Here is a 22,550-nt window from a genome sequence, read left to right as displayed (position 1 = left end):
AGTAGATTCCTTGGGTCATGCTGAGAACATAGATATCAAACTTTCCATAGTCAGCTGAACTTCCTGTCCGCCATATTGTTTTTCTTTAAAAACCTACTTTTTCGAACTCCTCCTAGACCGTTGCTCCGATTTTCACCAAAATCGAACCGTATCATCTTCAGACCATGCTGACAAAAAGTTATGGATTTCAAGTCAATAAGTCAAACCGTTTTCGTATACCAGAGCAACGAATTTGAGGCATGATGCAAAAATGACTCTTGAAGCTGTATCTCTGCAATGCTTTATCATATTCAGACCAAACTTGGTATGTGTCATCACAAGCATGACTTGAGGCATCATACAATGTTTCAGCACAGCGCCACCTACTGGAGTGGAGATATGAAAAATGGCTGTTTTTGCTTATAACTTCTGATGGGTTTGACCAAAATTCATAAATTTGGTATGGTTCATCAGGACAATGCCCTGAAGGAGCCTGAGAAGTTTCGGACCAGCACCACCTTGTGGTCAAAAGTTATAACAAAATTGACAAAAATGCTAATAACTTTTGATAATATCTACCGATTGTAATGAAACTGGTCTCAATAGATTCCTTGGGTCATGCTGAGAACATAGATATCAAATTTGCCATATTCAGCTGAACTTCCTGTCCGCCATATTGTTTTTCTTTAAAAACCTACTTTTTCAAACTCCTCCTAGACCTTTGCTCCGATTTTCACCAAAATTGAACCGTATCATCTTCAGACCATGCCGACAAAAAGTTATGGATTTCAAGTTGATAAGTCAAACCGTTTTCGTATACCGGAGCAAAGAATTTGAGAGATGATGCAAAAATTACTCTTGAAGCTGTATCTCTACAATGCTTTGACATATTCAGACCAAACTTGGTATGTGTCATCACAAGCATGACCTGAGGCATCATACAATGTTTCGGCGCAGCGCCACCTACTGGAGTGGAGATGTGAAAAATGGCTATTTTTGCTTATAACTTCTGATGGGTTTGACCAAAATTCATTAATTTGGTATGGGTCATCAGGACAATGCCCTGAAGCAGCCTGAGAAGTTTCGGACCAGTGCCACCTCGTGCTCAAAAGTTATAACAAACTTGACAAAAATGCTAATAACTTTTTTTTCTAATTGCTCACTGCTGCTGTTGGTCTGATGCTCACGGCCATGTTGGCTGGCTTCTTGTGCCGTTTTTGTGCTTGGCCCCGTAATTGCTGCTTGCAGCTATATTTAATATTGAAACCATATGGCTCTGCTTTGACCAGCATATCGGTAGCCAATAAAGTTATCCGATCGTAAACGGACCAATGAAAACCCTGAAATTTTACCAGCGGCGCGTTCTCATCTCTCATCTCCCCGACGCCTCCTCCTCCTGTCACTCGTTTCAGTTACAGCGCAGGATTGCAGGTATTGCGCATAATTTTAATCATACCCGCAGGTTTGTGGAGAGCGCATTATTGTATCGCGAGAGCACATTCATGTAATGGCCGAAAACGACACGAGCTCTCAAATAAACAAGTGAACTGCCTCTCCACTGAGCGCGCGCTCTGTGTAGTGTGCAATCGCGAATCTCTCCGTGCTCTTAAAATAAACGTTGTCAAATGTTATCAAACAATCATAATAGACTTCCATGCCTGGCCGATGAAAATGCTACAGTCTCAACAAACAAAAGTGGATCTTTAATTTCTTTACAATGTAGCCTAGATGTATGTTTCAGAATGGGGCATTTATATGATTTTTACATAATAAATAACCTAGTCTGTGTAACTGCATCACTATACAAACATTATAGGTCAAACCATTCTGATGCTTTTTATCTAAATAACATTATATGGCTCTTAAAAGGGTTAGTTTAACCAAAAAAAAAATAAATTTCTGTCATTAATTACTCACCCTCATGTCATTTCAAGCTCGTAAGACCTTCATTCATCTTCAGAACACAAATGAAGATATTTTTGATAAAATTTGATAAAATTTCTGACCCCAGACTGCAACGCAATTGCAACTTTTGCAGGTCCAGAAAGATAGTAAAGACATTGTTAAAATAGCCCATGTGACTACAGTGGTTCAACCTTAATGTTATAAAGCGACCAGAATACTTTTTGTGTGCAAAAAAACTAAAATAACGACTTTATTAAACAATTTACTCCCTCCGTGTCACTCTCTGACGGTGTTCGTGTGAGCACCACAGCACATGCATGTGACGCTGACACAGAATCCGGCCAATAACTCTTTACTACGTCAACAGTGTCAGAGACTGACATGGAAGAGAATAAATTGTTGAATAAAGTGTTTTGTTTTTTTTATTTATTTTGTGCACAAAAAGTATTCCGGTCGCTTCATAACATTAGGGTTTGAACCATTGTTGTTACATGACTGTTTTAACTATGTCTTTACTACCTTTATGGGCCATAAAAAGTGGTAATAACGTTGCAGTCTATGGAGGGTCAGAAAGAGCTCAGATTTCATCAAAAAGATCTGAATTTGTGTTCTGAAGATGAACGAAGGTCTTATGAATTTGGAACAACACGAGAGTGAGTAATTAATGACAGAATTTTCATTTTTGGGTGAACTAACCCTTTAAGATACAGGGCATATAAAAATTCAGTGTTGTTATATTTCATATACCTCAACTGAATTGAGGTCATTTGTTTTTGTTCCTGTTTTATTACTGTTTTCTTGTCTTTTTTTTGTAAATTCAATTCAGTTTGAAATCAAGCTTTCTAGTGCTGCATGTGAGCTACTGCAACAAAGTTACCCTACTGTAAAGACACAAATACACAGAGTGAGCAAATATTTAAGTGAAATTATTGTAACGGTAATTGATCAATGTTACTGGTATTTAAAATGATACTGAATATTGATCATTTGTATTGTATTGAAGTTAGAAATTCCAGTATTGTGACCAATTCATGCACTTCATGAATAAGGTGAAAGTGCTTTGTTAAAAAGTAGCTACTTTCTACGGATTGATTGAATATTGTTTGGCAATTCATTAAATATCGCCGGCTTAAAAGTAACTAGTAATTTTAGTACTTTGAGTAGTTTTTGAGAAGAGTAATTTGTACTTTTACTCGAGTACTTTTTTGACACCAGTACTTTAACTTGTAATTGAGTATTATTTCAGCAATGTAACAGTACTTGTACTTGAGTACAAATTTTTAGTACTCTTTCCACCACTGGTCCTAACCCTATACCTTACAAAAAAAGATGTTTATTCAAGTGTGCTATTAGTATACTTCTTTTAAACTAAAAAGAAGCATATTTTCAGTCTACTTTTTATGTACTTCTCAGAAATATACTTAAAATTACACATGAGTATACTTGACTTATACTGTCAAAAAACTCTAAGTTTATTTGGCCTATACTTGTACTCAATCTTTCGATCCCGTTATACATAAAAGTATAATTAAGTATTCTAAGTATACCTGTCCTGTAGTTGTGTTTACTCTTTTGATTGAGTAGCCTATTAAATACACAGTTTACATACTGTCTTATAAACTTACACTGTTTGAAAATATTGATTTATAAAGATTATTATTTCCCCGTCATTGACAAATTTTCTTTCATTTATGACACGCTTCCCCACTATTGATAGAATTTTACAATCCATGTTTTTACTGTTATACTGTAGAGGGTGCTATTATGCATCTTTTGAAAAAGTACAGAATTTTCAGATCAAAACACAGATGAAGAAGAAGCAGAAACAAGAAATTTACAAAATTTACAAAAATTATATAATGAGAATGTACAACATGAATCCATTTTCCAAACTGTGTTTTTGTCTTACCCTGAATCATTATGGTACACTTATAATAAGTGTTTTTCTTCGGATTATTTCTGACCGGACTGGTAGGACCTGCCACAGAGTATTACAGTAACTGCGTGACTCACCATAGACATACACGGAGAAAAGTAGCTCCAGCTACAATGTTCTTCCACAAGACGCATGCAGTTCAGTTTATTAACCACTAGAGGGCCAAAAATCACGGACTGCAGATTTAAGCAGCATATACATCAAAACTGCCTAACCTTGCCAAATGAAATGTCATCACAGAATAAGGTATGTGACTGTGAAGCTGTGTTAATGGACTCGATCTGCAGTACTCCATCTATGGTTTGATCATTATTCTGATTCTGATTTGGACATAGTCTCTGATAAAACCTTTATTTTCTTAGCTTTTTGTTCAGAATGTTGCTTTTTTATGAAACTTATCCACTTTCAAGTGTTAATAAAAAACAATGCATAAAACAAATTTCTGCAACAAAAAAAGTTGTTGTTGCTGATAATTTACTCACCCCCATGTCATCCAAGATGTCTATGTCTCTCTTTCTTCAGTCGAAAAGAAATTAAGGTTCATTCCAGGATTTTTCTCCATATAATGGACTTCAATGGGCACCAAATGGTTCAAGGTCCAAATGACAGTTTCAGTGCAGCTTCAAAGGGCTTTAAACGATACCAGACAATACCAGACGATACCAGACAATGAATAAGGGTCTTATCTAGTGAAACGATCGGTCATAAAAAAAAAAATAATTCAGTTTTATAAGCACAAATGCTCGCCTTGGTCTGTTCTGCGATGCGTGTTGGTGACGTCATGTAATACGCAATTACGTTGAAAAGGTCACGCTTGACATAGGCGGAAGTACCGAGTCAGTGCTTACAAGTTGAACGTGCAAATACTAAGTCAAACGCCGTTTACAAAAAAAGGTAAAATAACTAATGGTTCTTCCATCCTGTGTTGTCAGTGCCATCACACTGTCATACCCTTCTCCATCAGAACAAAAACACTTCTAAAGGGGGTCGCACACCGAACACGAAGCTCGGCACCGTGCAGCGTCGCGTCTCTGACAACTCACAGGTATCGCACACCGGCCGCGCACATTATATACGCGCGAGCTCAATTTTGAATCGACTGCTGATAGAAGAGCTGCACAATGGGAGTCTTTTACGTCAACAGGGAAACATTACATATGCCTATGCTTTAATATTTCGCACTGAGGTTAGTGTACATGGAAAAATGGCACAACAAAGCAAAAGAAAAGAAAAGGCTACGTTTATTATACATTTTTAGACTTTATTCAAGCTGTTAAACTAAAAATGTAAAACTACTGTATCTTTCAGCACAGGGTGAAGTCAGTATGTACATTAACAACAATTTTAGAGAAATATAATATAGATTTAATGTAAAACAATTTACATGGCGCTCTGTGGCGTGGCAGGATTTTGAACAACTTCTTGAGTCGTAGCTGGGCGCCGCAGACAGGCACCGAATGTTGCGCTGGTGTGTGTACACTCATAGAAAACTGCGTTCGATTTTAAAGACGTGGCACGGTGCTGAGCTTCACGTCCAGTGTGCGACCCCCTTTAAACGCTGTTGCTCAGTAACGGTGGAAAAATGTCAGATACGTATTCTCTATAGACCTTATGTAGCCCCGCCCCTTTTCAGCATTGCGCTCGTTGTCTTTTGACTTCTGGTTTGTATTTCCACAGTGATATTACATTTATGAATGAACTGCTCGTTTTAAAATCTTCCCGATCTACTGACATTTGTTAAGACATCTGCTTTAAACATAACAATGCTCATGATAACTTTCATTAACTCTACAACAAGTAAATCCACTTAACCAATTAATTATTCTCTGACAGCGATGCCATAGAAATGTACAGAGCTACCGCAAAACGGAAGTTCAAAGACAATTTTATAAAGATGGCGGCATGCTTGTTTATCTGGTAAATAAAGTCTATAACTCACATGGCGAACGCCACTTTATTCTGCCTCCCCCTACGTCATCTCTTCCCCCGCGCTCTTGCGCCTCATGGGTAATTAAGTCCCTACCATTACACCTCCTCCTTTTAGCTAAGTAATGCCTCTTTTTTTCAACAACATATATCAACATTTTCTTCTTTAAAGAACATGTTATAACCTTATCTTTCTCAACACATAACAGTTTCTTTCTCAAAACTGTATTATAAAATTCAAATAAAATTCAACCTGTATTAACTCAACACATTGACATTTCCTTTTATTTTTTTTTTTACTCTCATTCATCCATCTGTCCTTGTGTTTAGTCCCATACTCAGTTGAACTATAAATTCAGTCTTTCAGGGGCTTTGTAAACCCTGCCTGCTCTAGAAACGCCTCCAATGGGATGAAGGTGTTTTCTATTTCTCTGCAGCACCCCTCTATCAGTCTATGAAAGCTCTAGTGTAAGTTCTGCCAGGAAGACTCTAATGTTACGTCATTCATTAGATCATATCGAACCAATCATTATTTAACACTCAGGTCAGGTATAAAGCATCGGTACTCACACTTATCTGAGTTCGCAGATGCTGACGCCAATCTCCACCTCCATCCTCCCCACCACCACCAGGATGGTCCCTGTCCATATCCTTGTGGGGGGTCGGCTATGCCCCTGCCTTTATTCCGGGCAGGATATGCCGAGCCTACAACCCTTCGGATGTGTGCTACGGACAGGGCCTATGCCAAAGAACTTTATCTTATTGTTTAGCTTTGTGGTTGTTAATAAATTTCATCATTATGTTATTTTTGGCTCCCGAGTCTTTCTGGTAGAACTATAATGTATGATCTTGGGGTCTGCGCAGGTTTGCACACAGTTCCATAGATCTTCTCTGTGGCAAGCCGCACTTTTTGATCTTTCTGCAGAGGGGGCAAGGAGTGTGATCCATGGCGACGATTGTAGTACATCGCCTGGCATTTTCTTGTGTCCTCCTGTAGTTTTCTGAATTCTTGAATGTCTGGCCACTCTGGATCTAGTTTTCGCTGTATTTGTGGAAGAGTGGTGTGAATACATCTTCCCTTAAGCAGTTGAGAAGGGGAAAACCCATGCTCCAAAGGTGTTGCTCTTGACATGAGCAGGGCTTTGTTGTAGTTGGTTTCTTTAGTCCACAATCCTTTAATTGTGCATACAGCTCTTTCAGCCTCTCCATTTGCTTGGGGGTAGCGGGGGCTGCTCGTGGTGTGTTTGAAATTGCATCCCTGGGCAAATTGTCGGAATGTATGCGATACAAACTGCGGTCCGTTGTCAGAGATGACCTCCTCTGGAATGCCATGACGAGCAAAAACCTCTTTGACTGCTTTGACCGTGACCTCCGCAGATGTGACATTCAGATGTGCAACCTCCATGTATCTGGAAAAATAGTCCACAATGAGAAGGTAAGTTTCCTTTTTCCATTCGAACAGATCCATTCCCACTTTCTGCCATGGACACGCTGAAAGAGGAGTAGGTAAGAGGGGTTTGCAGTGAACTATTCTGTGATGACTGCATGTGTGACACTGTTCTACCTCCTGACGGATGTGTGATGAGACACCAGGCCACCAGATGGAGTGTTGAGCTCTGGCTTGGCACTTTGTTATTCCCTGGTGCCCTTCATGTATTTTTTTTTTTCAGGATATCGTTCTGCAGTATCTCTGGAATGACCAGTCTGTCACCCTTCAACAAAATGTCGTTCGGTACAGTCAGTTCTGCTCTCACATGCCAATATGGCATCAGTTCCCCGCTTAATTTCTTTTACCTTCTTGCAGGTGACATCCTCAGCTTGAGCTTGATTTATCTGTTCCAGTCTGTTCTCCATTACTGGGAAGGAAGACATGACTGCGTCCATGAAGACATCAACATCTCTTTCCAGTTGTAAGTCAGCCTGTGATGGACCCACCTCCAATGGTGCACGTGAGAGTGTGTCTGCTGTGATCAGGTTTTTACCTGGAACATGCTGGATGTCAAAACTGAATCGCAGCAAGCGAAGGCGAAATCTAAGAATCCTAGGTGGGAGTTTGTCTAGTCCTCTGCCTCCCAGCAGTGGTATGAGAGGTTTATGGTCAGTGAGAATCATGTAGTGCAGTCCTTGTAGGTATGAAACCAGTCTCTCACTTACCCATGTCACTGCTAGCGCTTCTTTTTCAATTTGCATAATGCTTCTCTGTGTCTGTTAAACTCCGGGATATGTACATCACCGGTTTCCATATTCCATCTTTTTGTTTCTGTGACAAAACGGCACCTATGCCGTAAGACGCATCTGCAGTGACTTTCGTCTCTCTTTCAGGTGAATACACAGCCAGCACTTTTGGTGAACTCAAGTGTTAAATGCTTGTCTCTGTGGCTCATCCCAGAGCCATTCATTTCTCATTTTAAGCAGTTCCTTCAGTGGGGCGGTGACTGAAGTCAGCTGTGGTAGGAATTTAGCAAGACAATTTGCCATTCCTAGGACTCTGCGTACATCTGCCACGCATTTTGGTTCTGGCATGTGTAGAATAGCACTGACTTTGCTTGGGTCCGCCTCTAGCCCTTTTGCTGTGACTTTGTGTCCGACGAAAAGTATTTCAGTCTTAGCAAACTCACATTTTTCATTCAGCATGAGTCAAATTGCTTGGAGTTTCGTTAAGATCTTGTTCAGATGCTGGTCATGCTCAAGTTTGTCTCAGCCGAAAACAAGAATGTCGTCTGCATGACAAATAACACCACTGAAATACTACAGCATTTGAGACATTCGCCGTTGAAAGTGTTCAGGTGCTGACACGATTCCAAATGTAAAACTATTGAAAAAGTATCTCCCAAATGGAGTAATGAATGTGGTAAGTGGTTTTGACTCTTGGGTGAGAGGAATCTGCCAGAAGCCTGATCTTGCATCTAGTTTTGTGAAAACCATGGCATCTGACAGCAAACCCAAAGACTGATCCACAGATGGTAGAATGTGGTGCTCTCATTTGACCTATTTGTTTAGATTTGTCAAGTCCACACATATACAGATTTTTCCGTTTGGTTTGGGAACTACTACCATTCCCGAGCACCATTCTGTGGGGCTGCTCACCTTTGAGATTACCCCCATTGCCTCCATTCTACCAAGTTCCTCCTTTACTTTTGTTCTGAGAGGTATGGGGACTCTACATGGTGTGGATAAAGCATACGGTGTCGCTCCTGTTTGCAGCTCGATGTGATATGGGTCTTTCAGTTGTCCCAGACCACTGAACACCGACGGAAATGCTTCAGTGTAGTTAGTATGTTGTTGTGTGACTGTCTCAATTCGATGAATGAGATTCAAAGCCTCTATGGCAGGAAGACCCAGAAGAGATTTTGTGAGTTTATTTACAACATAGATGTCTTGAATGCTGTTGTGTCCTTTTGCACTCAATATACACTGGAAACATCCTTTTACATCCAGTATGTTGTGTCCTGGACCATACAGTACTTTCGGGGGTGTTTTCAACTCACCAAACTTGCCCGATTTGAAGATGCTCTCTGGAATCGCAGACACGGCTGCTCCTGTGTCGAGTTTAAAGTTAACAGGAGTTTACAGTGACAGTCTCTGTCCATTCTGTGGTGGTCTTTGTTGACATTTCTCCCAGAAAAGCATACTCCTGTAGATCAGAGGATTCTCGTTCCTGTTGCGAAACAGAGTCCACTTTATATGTCTGACATACAACTGCAAAATGTCCTAGTTTTTTACATTTTCTGAATTCTGCATTTTTCGCCGGACACTCCTTCCAGGAATGTTTACGTCCTGTTCCACATCTTCCACAGTCTTTTTTCGTTGATTTTTGTGTATTTTTATTGTCCAAGTATCTGCCTGGATTGTTTTGTCTCCTATACTGTGTTTTGTTACTTTGGTACTTTATCCCTTATCGCATCGATGTTTAAGCAGTGAGTTTCTTTTAATCCTGATCCATGTAACACTGCCTGTTGTTTCTTGATTGTATCATTCTGGTGCACTATTTGGATAGCTTTGGCTAACATTAGCTCTGGATCCAGTTGCAAGTGTTCTGACAGTCTCCTGTCTCTGATACCAACAACTATCCTGTCTCGGATTAATTCTTCCTTTAATGCCCTGAAATTGCAGTGTTCTGCCAGTTTGTGTACTGCTGTTATGAAAGTCTTTCACCGTCACTTTGTCATCGCCGATTAAACTGAGCCCGTTTGAATATGACGTTGTGTTTGCCGATACAGTGCTGTCTGAATGCTTCCACGTCACAGTCATATTTCTCCCTATCTGACTCACCCAGCGGTAACAGCGCGAAGATATCGTCTGCCTCGTCTCCCATGGTATATAACAAAGAGTTGATCTGGTATTCTTCAGGCTTTGAACTCAATCCAGATGCTAGACGAAAGCACTCGAACCGTCTGATCCATCTTGGATAATCCGCTGAGTTAGAGAAGTCAGCCATCTTTTGGTCTGTTTGCTGTACTGATTCTCTGTAACCTATTCTTAACCCTTTCGAGCGTGAGTTTAAAATATTCTAACTGTCCCCCCAGAGTGAGTTTTTTAAGGCCACCGTTATTTTAGAATGTTTGCCTTTAATGTTTCCATAGTGACGCGTCTTGCGTGTCACGAGCGCTGAACGCAGCAACAATAACACTGTATGACAGATGGATCGCTATTATTTTGTTTTTCCTTGTTTATTTAAAATATTCACAAACTTGCTTACCATGTAATCAACTATCTGATATCCCGATCCACAAATGTACACAGAAACTAAAAATGTGCTAGCTTAAAAGTATTTAACTAGTAAACTATCAGTATACCTATAAGTTCACTTGTAATACAGTTGCAGTAAAAACGAAAATGTAGCCTGAACTTAACATTAACTGTAAACCAAACACTCAAATCTGATTGGTTTGTTTGGAATGTTGTTCCAGGATCATCAAGGATGTTGATCCAGGTACATGTTCTACTTGGTAAAAACATGTTTACTGTTTTGGTCATAATATAATTTAAAATACACACACAAAAAAAATTCATTGTAGTATGAACACCTTTAATACAAAAGATCAAGAAAGATTCATATGGCATCTCAAGTCAAGATGCTGGAGAGTAAGAGCATTAAAGAACAGCTGTATTTGATGAATGAACTGGATGGATAGAGTAACAGACAGGAAAAGGCCAGAGAAAAGGAGTTAAAAAGAGCGGGAAGGGCGTTGGTTGCAATAACTACTGAACATAGTGGTTCCCTGTTATAACACACAGACCTGGCTTTTATATGACTGAGAGAGAGAGAGAGGCTGAAGGGAAAGTTCACTGATGAATTTGTAGCTTATGGTAAATGTAATTCAAAACAACCCGATTGGCCAAAAAAGTTGTGTGGAACAAAGATGACCAGTCAATCACACTCCCAGCATAATACCAACAGTAAAACCTATCTGAGGGCATTTTTCTGTTTTGTGTGATACGGTTTTGACTCACACGCACACTGAGGTCTCATTCACTGTGGGTGAAGTTGTGCTCTGAGTGGATTTCTTAGGATTGTTTACCCAAAAATCAGAGGGGGAGGCTTTCAGAAAGGGGGCAGGCACAGAACCAAACCCCACAGACCTCAAACAGGGTGCCTGCGTTTCTCTCTTTCAGTCTCTCATCCTCTCTCTCTCTTTCCAGTGGAACAAGAACATGGAGGGGGGATACATATGGATCAAAGAATAAATGGGACATGCTCTGTAATTCATTCTTTTTTTCCTGCCTAAATGTTCACAAAACTTAACTTGCCTTCCCACAATTCTCGTGCACCTATTTCTCCTTATCCCTGTTCTGCACTTTTCCTTCTGTTGTAGTTATGCTCACTAGTCACTACTTTATGTGACATACAATTCTTTCAAGGTACACATTTAAAAAGTTTGTGCATTACCAAGGAATCAAACCCATTATATTTATGTTGATGGGGCAACACTAAGCCACATTTGCAACGTTTATTTAAAAAATGACAAAAATGTTAATAGATGATAATATATATTTGGTTCAAAATGAAGATGAAAGTGTTTGGACACTTCGGTTCTCAACCAGAGGGTCAGGACCATTAGGGCATTGGGGAGCCTCAGCAAACCTCCAAAGGGGTCACAGGGTGTATATCCTCTGTCCAGTTGAAGCGACCTTTTCTCTTTTTTTTTTAATTCACAGCTATGTGGACCTGAGGTAGCACCGGGGAAGCTTTCCTTTTTCCATGCGAAAAAAGAAACAATACGAAGACCACATCCTGCCTGAAGGGATGTTAACATGAGAAGTATACATCACATGAACCCACTGGGAAGTATGACACATGGAAAGAAGTCTCTGCACTAGGTCCTACCTGAAGAGGGAGGAACTTCTACAAGCACAGTGACTGGTGGCAGAGCGAGGCTTTACCAAGGGGAAGACATGGGTTTACCATCAGGGAAATGGTATCGTGGAGAATACCTCATATGGCATTACCATCAGGGAATCACTACATATGGAGTACTTATCCAATAGCACACAGGACGAAACTGGCTCAACGCAGAGATTGTAAAATCTTGTGATAGTGTAGTCTCTCTGTAAGTCCAGCAAGACTACAGAGAGGTCCCAAGAGGAGATAAGGCATTTAAGGCACATAAGGGATTTATCCTCCTGACATCTCTGAAGAACAGCCACCTCGAAGAGGGGGCTCTGGCTTAAATGATAGTGTCTAGTGATAGGTCACTAAGGTCTACCACGTCCTGTCCAGGGCCCAGACATGGAGGTTCCAGAGGTCTGGGCACAGGTGCCAAATTATGTCCCATCCCTGAGAAAGGAGGTCCTTCCTCAGGAGGGGCACCTTTTACTGCTGAGGGAAGCCTCATCAAAGAATACCACCGAGGGCAATGGAAGGATTCCTGGGATGCAAACAGGTCTACCTGTGCTTCGCCGAACAAACTCCAAATCAGCTGGACAACCTGTGGATGGAGTTCCCACTGCATGATTGAGTTCGACGTTGGGATGTGAGTGGCCCACAGCGACTTCAGTTGTGGCTGACTCCAGAGGAGGAGATGGGGGGCAAGTTGCGACATGCGTCATGAGTGTAAACCGTCTTGCCGTTTTATAAAAGCTACTGCTGCCATGAGGAACATACTGCTGCGTACCCGTTGCACACGGCACCCCAGCTATTCTTGGACACATCTGTTGTGACAACAACAGGCCTGGACACTTGTTCTAGGGAAACCCCTGCCCGTAGAAATGTAGGTCCGTCCAAGGGCTTAATAAGCAACGACAAATCAGCATGATGGCCACGTGATGTGTGCCGCTGCACCATGTCCATCTACCGACTCGAGTATATAGCAGTCTCATTTGCATCAACCCGAGAAGCATAACCACCACTGAGGTCACCATATCCCCCAGGAGCCTCTGAATTGGTTTCAGCTGAACCACTGTTTTTCTTCTGAATATCAGCATTGACTGAGCGTGGTCGTTCATAAAACTGAGTCCAACTCATCCTGAGAAAAGAGATGCTCTGCACTGGGGAGAGCTTGTTCCTTTTTCAGTTGACCTAAAGCCCAAAATTTCTGAGTCACCTGTTTCAGGGATGCTTTGAAGCCTTCTTCAGGTTCTTGGCACTCGCCTGATGAACGGGTGGCATCACCTTCCTGCAAGTGGCTCAATGCTGTGGCCAGGCTGTAGGCTCGGTCTGCAGCTGAGCAGGTGTGTCAGTAACAGACGGATGCCCGACGAGCAGACGGGGTGTGGGGCCTCAGAGTCCTGAAAGTGGCATTGCTGGGCAAAGCCCTCGAAAGTGTCACTGAGGCCAGTTTGCGAGATGGGGGCATCGAGAAAGCGTACTTTGTCAGCATCCTGCATCTCAGCAAAGTTCACCCAGAGATGTCACTCCTGGACCACAACAGTGGACATCGCCTGGTCGAGAGCACGTGTCATGACCCTTGTCACTTGTAGAGTGAAATCGGTCACCGAAACGCAGTTCCTGCATCAATCCCCACACAGGAAAACCCTCATGCAGATCTTTAAGTACTTTGGCCTGATGGATCTGCAGGATGGCCATGTCATGCATGGTGGAAGCAGCCTGTCCAGCGGCACTGTAAGCCTTCACCGTCAGAGATTAATTAAATTTACAGGCCCTGGATGGGAGTCCAGGACAATTCCATAAATGCACCGCAAACGCATTCTCCACCTAAGGAACCTCCATGTACTCCCTGGCTACCCAACTGTCGAGGGTGGGGCAGAGCTTGTGAGGGTGGAAGAGCTTGTGAAGCAGGACCAGGCAGTAAAAGGTGCCCTCCACGACTTCAGCTCCAAGAACGAGCAATATCGACCACACCCAGAAACACACAGGCGGAAAGGCATCTTTAAAAAGATGCTCTCTGCCAAGTGCTTTGCTCTTTTAGCTTGCTGAAACGCACAGGGGAAGCTCTCCCTGCACTTATCTGTGCAAGGCGTAGAAACAGGCAGCTGAACTGCACAGTAACACCAGCAATCTGTCAATAGGTGTATTGTGTATAGGTGACATTCGCTTGGCTCTGAAGAACAAATCTGAATTAATGGATGCACGCCACCTTGTTTTAGCTAATTTTCATTGGCCTTTTCTCAATGTATCAGAGATAATTGGGGGTCTCAAGTATGACTGCAAGTGTCAGTCATCGAGACAATGTCGAAGTGACACAAAGGGAACAAGCAGCATTGTTATAATTACAGCAGAAATTGCACAGGAAATATCTTATAATATTAGGTCTTAAAATATTGTGTTGCACAGTGGGCGGCTCTCCACTGACCTAAGTGTCCAAAAGTGGCTTTTGGAGGTCATTGATCTCTTCCAAACTATCTCATCAAGAACCACCCTGCAAAAACTCCCCTCTTTTCATTCACTCTTGCTCTCATTCTTCAATGTTTGTTTCTGTGTGTGAAAGAGATCTAGAGTATCTTTGGTCCTCTGTCTCAGTTCTGTGGGTTTTCTTGGTCCATGCCTCCAGGGCCCTGTCATGACAACTGTAAACATTTATGTAGCTCAGTGGTGAATAGTCTGGAAAAGCAGCTGAGATTCTCTCACTCCTTACACAAAAAAACACACATATAGACTATTACACACATAAATGCTTTCCTTAACCACAATGAGAGAGGCATTCTCACCCACCACTGGAGGGATGTCACTTTGAATGAACCTTATTAGAAATGCAAATGTATAGTTCAGCCATGCCAGTATGAGTAATATGTGAACACATATGGGACACATTACTGAAAGAGAACATGTTACTAAGAAACCCACTGAAATGGGAAACAATTTTATCCATGTTAATTTAAACAGTGAAATTTAAATGGTGCAGTCTCTTTTCTCTAGTTATTCCTACTCTAATTTTCTTGTATATTTAGGTCAATGAAATATATATTATCCCTCTTCAGCACAGCGTTGCCCTCAGGCAACGGAAAGTTTTCTTAAGCCCTATGTTTAGTAAATTTTTCTTAAATGATTACAACCAATTAGAAAGGTCGAGAAAGTACCAAATAACAGTCCAGTAAGGTGTTAGAGTCACTATCAAGCACCATTAAGAGGTGGGACGTCCTGTTCTGACACACGGTCACAGGAGCACATGGTGTGAGAAGAAGGCAATATCATTTGCTTTAGTAATCTTATTTAAAACGACATGAATTGTACATAAAAAATATGTGTGCATGTATGAAGGTGTAGAGAAGCCTTTTTTCAGGTTTTATGAAGTTTTTTTTTTATTTTGCATGTTCAGAAATTCAGTTTTTCTTTTCGTTGCCTCAGGGCAACGTTGTGCGATAAGGGGTACTTTTCGAGGAGGTTTTAGACAATATCTCTCATTGGCCACAATGTATTATAAGAAGGGAAGATGCAAGGTTCCTGGGTGTGCAGGAACACCCAAATTGTAACATACACCACTATGTCACAGCAGAGAAGAAGTGCTTTTTGAAGTTTCGTATGGAGTGAAATCTTATTACATGAAGTACATTATATGGCATAGCACACTACATGATACAGACCTATGCATGTATCAAATTCAATATATCAATGTCTTTCAAGTGTTTTTCTCTTTTTACTTAATGATTTCTTTAATTTTTTTTTTTAAATTTGATTTTTATGATAATTTTCTCTATGACTCTGTACCATTGTCGCACAACGTTGTCCTGAGGCAACGAAAAAATATTTGGGGGTTGGGGGAGGGTGGGGGGAAATGTTCCCAAATGAAACAAAAAATGATGTGGAATATTTTTTTTTCATGTGCCATCAACATGAAATCATGGAGGGGTCTGAAATTGTCATCGTAGGTGCATGTCCACTGTGAGAGACATAATCTAAAGAAAAAAATCCAGAAATCACAATGTATGATTTTTTAACTATTTATTTGTATGATACAGCTGCAAATAAGTATTTGAACACCTGAGAAAATCAATGTTAATATTTGGTACAGTAGCCTTTGTTTGCAATTACAGAGGTCAAACGTTTCCTGTAGTTTTTCACCAGGTTTGCACACACCGCAGGAGGGATTTTGGCCCACTCCTCCACACAGATCTTCTCTATATCAGTCAGATTTCTGGCTTGTCGCTGAGAAACACGGAGTTTGAGCTCCCTCCAAAGATTCTCTATTGGGTTTAGGTCTGGAGACTGGCTAGGCCATGCCAGAACCTTGATATGCTTCTTACAGAGCCACTCCTTGGTTATCCTGGCTGTGTGCTTCGGGTCATTGTCATGTTGGAAGACCCAGCCTCGACCCATCTTCAATGCTCTAACTGAGGGAAGGAGGTTGTTCCCCAAAATCTCGCAATACATGGCCCCGGTCATCCTCTCCTTAATACAGTGCAGTCGCCCTGTCCCATGTGCAGAAAAACACCCCCAAAGCATGATGCTACCACCCCCATGCTTCACAGTAGGGATGGTGTTCTTGGGATGGTACTCATCATTCTTCTTCCTCCAAACACGTTTAGTGGAATTATGACCAAAAAGTTCTATTTTGGTCTCATCTGACCACATGACTTTCTCCCATGACTCCTCTGGATCATCCAAATGGTCATTGGCAAACTTAAGACGGGCCTGGACATGTGCTGGTTTAAGCAGGGGAACCTTCCGTGCCATGCATGATTTCAAACCATGACGTCTTAGTGTATTACCAACAGTAACCTTGGAAACGGTGGTCCCAGCTCTTTTCAGGTCATTGACCAGCTCCTCCCGTGTAGTTCTGGGCTGATTTTTCACCTTTCTTAGGATCATTGAGACCCCACGAGGTGAGATCTTACGTGGAGCCCCAGTCCGAGGGAGATTGACAGTCATGTTTAGCTTCTTCCATTTTCTAATGATTGCTCCAACAGTGGACCTTTTTTCACCAAGCTGCTTGGCAATTTCCCCGTAGCCCTTTCCAGCCTTGTGGAGGTGTACAATTTTGTCTCTAGTGTCTTTGGACAGCTCTTTGGTCTTGGCCATGTTAGTAGTTGGATTCTTACTGATTGTATGGGGTGGACAGGTGTCTTTATGCAGCTAACGACCTCAAACGGGTGCATCTAATTTAGGATAATAAATGGAGTGGAGGTGGACATTTTAAAGGCAGACTAACAGGTCTTTGAGGGTCAGAATTCTAGCTGATAGACAGGTGTTCAAATACTTATTTGCAGCTGTATCATACAAATAAATAGTTAAAAAAATCATACATTGTGATTTCTGGATTTTTTTCTTTAGATTATGTCTCTCACAGTGGACATGCACCTACGATGACAATTTCAGACCCCTCCATGATTTCTAAGTGGGAGAACTTGCAAAATAGCAGGGTGTTCAAATACTTATTTTCCTCACTGTATATATATATATATATATATTACATGACATTTGTAAGTAAAAATACTTTTCACAGTACATGACCTTTGTCATAAAAAGGTCATATTATCTAATTTTTTAAAGACTTAATTAAAGAATTTCAGAAATTATAAACATGTTCAGCATACAGTTTGTCTATTTAAGTAATTGTATGATTTGCATTTTAATGTATTTTTAAATTAAAATATAGGACAAAAAATTACCGTCACATCCATGCAGACACATATTCATCCTCAATTTCTGTATAAGCATATAGTCTGGTTTCTCATGTCACTTTTCTTTCTTTAAATCACACTTCTTTCCAAACAGATTTAATGTATCTGCTCACACTTTGAAAAACATTTCAGTGGATTTCTGTCTATTCCTTCACTGCATTATGTTGTCCCTACTTTTCATGTTATGTCTCAATCAACTCTCCTAAGAGATGGGGACGGAAGGCTTGAGAGTGAGAAATGCAGGGAGAAATGGAGGGGGTAAAAGGGGGTGGAATTCCCAGAGTCCACACCTGTATTCTCTATCTAAAGCACAGAAGAACATAGCTAAACACAAGACAGCTTGCGCATTACTGAGCATCTGCAGAATCCATCAGCAGCCACAGCAGCATATATGCACAAAACAGACACCAACACCTACAATATGCAGTCTAGGTAACAACATGGACACATAGGTAATATGTGTGTACAATATAGCGTCATTACACTAGACTACAGTCTGGAAATACTTCAACTGCAACTGTTGTGGTCCATTAAAGCACAATTTCTAGCATTTACAGTAATTTGTCCAGATATGTGACATTGTAAACCTAATTGTGCCATGATAAGCCTACGTTATCTAAAATCTTAGTTTCTTTCAGTGAATTTAAACAAAAGTCTCACTCATAATCTCCATAGTTTGATCTGTTGATGTCTTGAATTCGGTTTATAAAGAATATAACTCTACTAATGCAAGTAAGCAAGATGTTATAGTGATTATATATATATATATATATATATATATATATATATATATATATATATATATATATATATATATATACTTTCATGCTTTACACTTTAATTCGTAATTACTCTATAGTATAACATTAATATGTGGTCAGCTGAACAAATAAATAATGTCCTTGGAGTCAGACTCAACAGCTTGGGTTACAAGATAAGTCATGCCTTGTAAGTGCAGGGATCTTACAGATGACAGCTCCAAATGCTTTACCTCAAAGCATTATTTGCAGGTTTTAAATTATTTAAGAAATTATTTACATGAACATCACGTGACTGAGAAAGTATATAGCACAAATCAACGCAATTAAACTCATGCATAAACCCGTTAACTCACCTTTGAGAAGAACAGTGATCTTCAACAACAGCAGGTACTTGTGGATCTCCATTTGCCAGTTATGTGATTCAGTCTCTTTTTCTCCTTCTTCAATTTGGAAATGTCGGCAGTGATTGTAAATACAGCTTGCGCACGCGCGTGTTCTCTCAGGTGGAGATGTGCTTCCTCTTCAGTGGCATATTGTAACTCACGCGCTCATAGTGCAGTACTGTGGCACGCGCGCCGCTCTCACATTCCCTGCGCATGAAAGACATTACTGTAGTATTCTGGCTTTCTCGCAACTTTATACTCTGGCTCATACAAGCATTCGTTTGACCAAGTACGAATACAAACAAGTATTCGTCTGACCAAGTACGAATACAAACAAGTTTCGTTTGACCATGTAGGCTATCAAATAAGTAACAATACACTGTCTGCATATTATGGTTTCTTAATAACAACAACAACAACAACAATGTTATAAGTTTCTAATCATTATAAGTGATAAATAAATGGCAAACTACAAGGACCCAACATGAAAATTCACTAATTTACTAATTCTTATGTTATTCCAAAACCGTCTTTTTTTCTTTCGTGAAGCACAAATTGAGATATAGGCAGAGTGTTAGGAACTGACACTGAATGGTGCTGTGTTTTCAGTCATAACCTCTGGTGTCCCAATGAAGAAAATAAGACTGCTTTGAACAACAGGTTTATATATAGCTATTAAGAAAAAAACTTGATAAACTAAGAAATTAAAAACCCAGGTTAACTTACCGTCTTGTTCCCCACATAAACAACAATTAGGCCTATTTAAATTCTAGGTTTGCGCGGCTCCGACACCTGCTGCCGTTAAATAAGCGCGCGTACGAGTTTAGTCCAGCTCTTGCAAACGAGCGGTTCCCAAAATAAATACATTCACAAAAACAACTGACAAAAAGATTATATCCATGAATTTTCTCTCAATGTTGTTAGAGACGCCTTTGTCCTTTACATATGAAATGTGAAAATTATCATAAATATTCTTTTCCTGAGGTGAAATATATTTAATTGCCTTCGTAGCTGCTTTCCCTCGACCGCAATGTGTCTCCAAAATATATACACTACTAGAAAAATGAAAGAGCGCCTTGATTCTGCAGCAAGACCAGTCTCCCTCAGTCAACTGGACCCTTTTTGAGCCTGGCCCACAAATTCTCTCTCTCTCTCTCTCTCTCTCTCTCACTCACACACGCACACTGTTTAACTTTATTTTACTCTCATTGAACGTAAAGCTATAGTACATCAGATGCGGTGTTGTTGGAAAATTTGAGGGGAAAAGAATATAGTATTACAGTTTCCAGCCGAAGTTAATCGAATAACAAATATATTATGGATTTGCCAACTCCGTGTAGATTATGGTTACGATAACACAGACCAATTAGTTTGCATTTCCCTTTAAATAAACCTTTTGTTTTTATGACAGAATCGTCTTTTCATATGTTTTCTTATCCAACGGATCAATATCCTACGCATTAAGAGAGCATCAAACACTTAAAAAGCAGACTGACCTGACCTTCTATTTTTAAAAAAGCAAGATTTGGTTGATTTTCTCTCTCTCTCTCTCTCTCTCTCTCTCTCTCTCTCTCTCTCTCTCTCGCCACAGTCACGCCACAGATATTATCAACACTGTTATGTTAAGACTGTCAAAACATTGTAGTGCCTTTGGTCATGTCTAGGTTTCACCACAACCCAGAAAACTCATTTAGTTTGCCTGAGTATAGGAGATCTATGACAACACAACAATTGTATCTTATTTCTGTTTTACTTATAGAATTATTTATTTATTTGCTTGCTCTTCTCCATCACCAAATTTCCATCACACTGTCATCCACCACATTTTAAAATCTCTGTAGGCTAATATAATTTTATATCTCTTAAATATACACATTTTATTATTTTTTTTTTTTTGCATATCTAAATTTAAAGCTTAATTGAAAATAATGCGCAACAAAATCTGACCTTTTTGAAAACTGATTTGATTTTTCTTTGTTTTCTTCACACTTCACACATGTCATATTTCAACTGGAAGTAGGCTATTTACTGACAACATTGTCTCCTTTGTAAACAAAGTAGCTACACTAACGTTTGAAAACACATTAGGTGGAGTTACTGACTAACAACTGACTGTAATTGAATGCTTATTTCATACCAAAAATGTCAAAACTGTTATTTTCCAGCATAATATTAAAGGGTTAGTTCAACCCAAAATGAATATTCTGTCATGTCGTTCCACACCCGTAAGACCTCCGTTAATCTTCGGAACACAAATTAAGATATTTTTGTTGAAATCCGATGGCTCAGTGAGGCCTCCATAGCCAGCAATGACATTTCCTCTCTCAAGATCTATTAATGTAGCCTAATAAAAACATATTTAAATCAGTTCATGTGAGTACAGTGGTTCAATATTAATATTATAAAGCGACGAGAATATTTTTGGTGCGCCAAAAAACTAAACAAAATAACGATTTATATAGTGATGGCCGATTTCAAAACACTGCTTCAGGAAGCATCGGAGCGTTATGAATCAGTGTGTCGAATCAGTGGTTTCGGAGCGCCAAAGTCACGTGATTTAAGCAGTTTTGTTGTTTGACACGCGATCTGAATCATGATTTGATACACTAATTCATAACGCTCCGAAGCTTCCTGAAGCAGTGTTTTGAAATCGGCCATCACTAGTCGTTATTTCGATTTTTTGGCGCACCAAAAATATTCTCGTCACTTTATAATATTAATATTGAACCACTGTACTCACATGAACTGATTTAAATATGTTTTTAGTACATTAATGGATCTTGAGAGAGGAAGTGTCATTGATGGCTATGCAGGCCTCACGGAGCCATCGGATTTCAACTAAAATATCTTAATTTGTGTTCCGAAGATTAACGAAGGTCTTACGGGTGTGGGAGTAATTAATTACATTATTTTCATTTTTGGGTGAACTAACCCTTTAATATTATTATTATTATGTGCTATTTTTGCCTGTTACCTTGCACATTGCTTGATGACTATGAAGGCATATGAAGTGAATTTCAGTCATGCACCTGCAATATTCCTCCAGCAGATGGCGACAGAGTAAAACATTTGGAACAATTTTTTTTCTTCTAACATTATGACAAGAATACTCAAGATGGTGCTATTTCGCTATTAGTTTTCCATCTGAGCCCACCAACAACGTTAAGTAATTGTATAATACATAGGTGATGATTTCCTTACATCTTCCTTGATTATCAACATTGTTGTTTGTCGACCTTTGGTATGTACCGTTACCAAGGGTAAGTTTCATAACAAATCTAAATATTTGTAACCGCAGAAAATTGTGTAATTCACCTGTGGGGGTGTGATGCACTGCTTGTCACGTTAAGAAATGTCACACAGGTAACAGTTGGATGTGGGAGTGGAAACTAATTTAATTTCTCCCTGTTATTAACGCCTCTCTCTCTCTCTGAAACACACACTCATACAGAGATCATGCAAAAGTTTATGCAAACAGCTTGTGATTAATGTGAAATAGTCTCTTTGTAAAAAAAGATAATTGCATTAAAAGTTAATATTTGTAATAATGTCACATTTTGGGGAAAGGAATCTGGTCTGAAAACAAAAGTGATGTCAGCGCAGCACCGTGGACACAAATACCCACAAACACTAGTCATGTAC

General features: G+C 40.0%; 1 protein-coding gene across 1 annotated transcript in view; it reads right to left on the bottom strand.

Moving 5' to 3' along the window:
* itga10 (integrin, alpha 10) overlaps positions 1–19,831 on the bottom strand; it is a 68,344-nt gene extending 48,513 nt beyond the window's left edge. Inside the window, exons 1-2 of the mRNA XM_067402753.1 lie at positions 19,635–19,831; positions 18,879–19,115 (exon numbers count right to left, since the gene is read on the bottom strand). Of these exons, the coding sequence (XP_067258854.1) occupies positions 18,879–18,930 (52 nt within the window). The 5' untranslated portion in view covers positions 18,931–19,115; positions 19,635–19,831. The remainder of the gene's footprint in view (positions 1–18,878; positions 19,116–19,634) is intronic.
* Between the last annotated feature and the right edge of the window lie 2,719 nt (positions 19,832–22,550).

This window comes from Chanodichthys erythropterus, chromosome 2 (assembly GCF_024489055.1).
Source record: "Chanodichthys erythropterus isolate Z2021 chromosome 2, ASM2448905v1, whole genome shotgun sequence".
Lineage (NCBI taxonomy): Eukaryota > Metazoa > Chordata > Actinopteri > Cypriniformes > Xenocyprididae > Chanodichthys > Chanodichthys erythropterus.
Note: the sequence above shows the minus strand (reverse complement) of the source record. Positions and strands in the feature narration are given on the sequence as shown.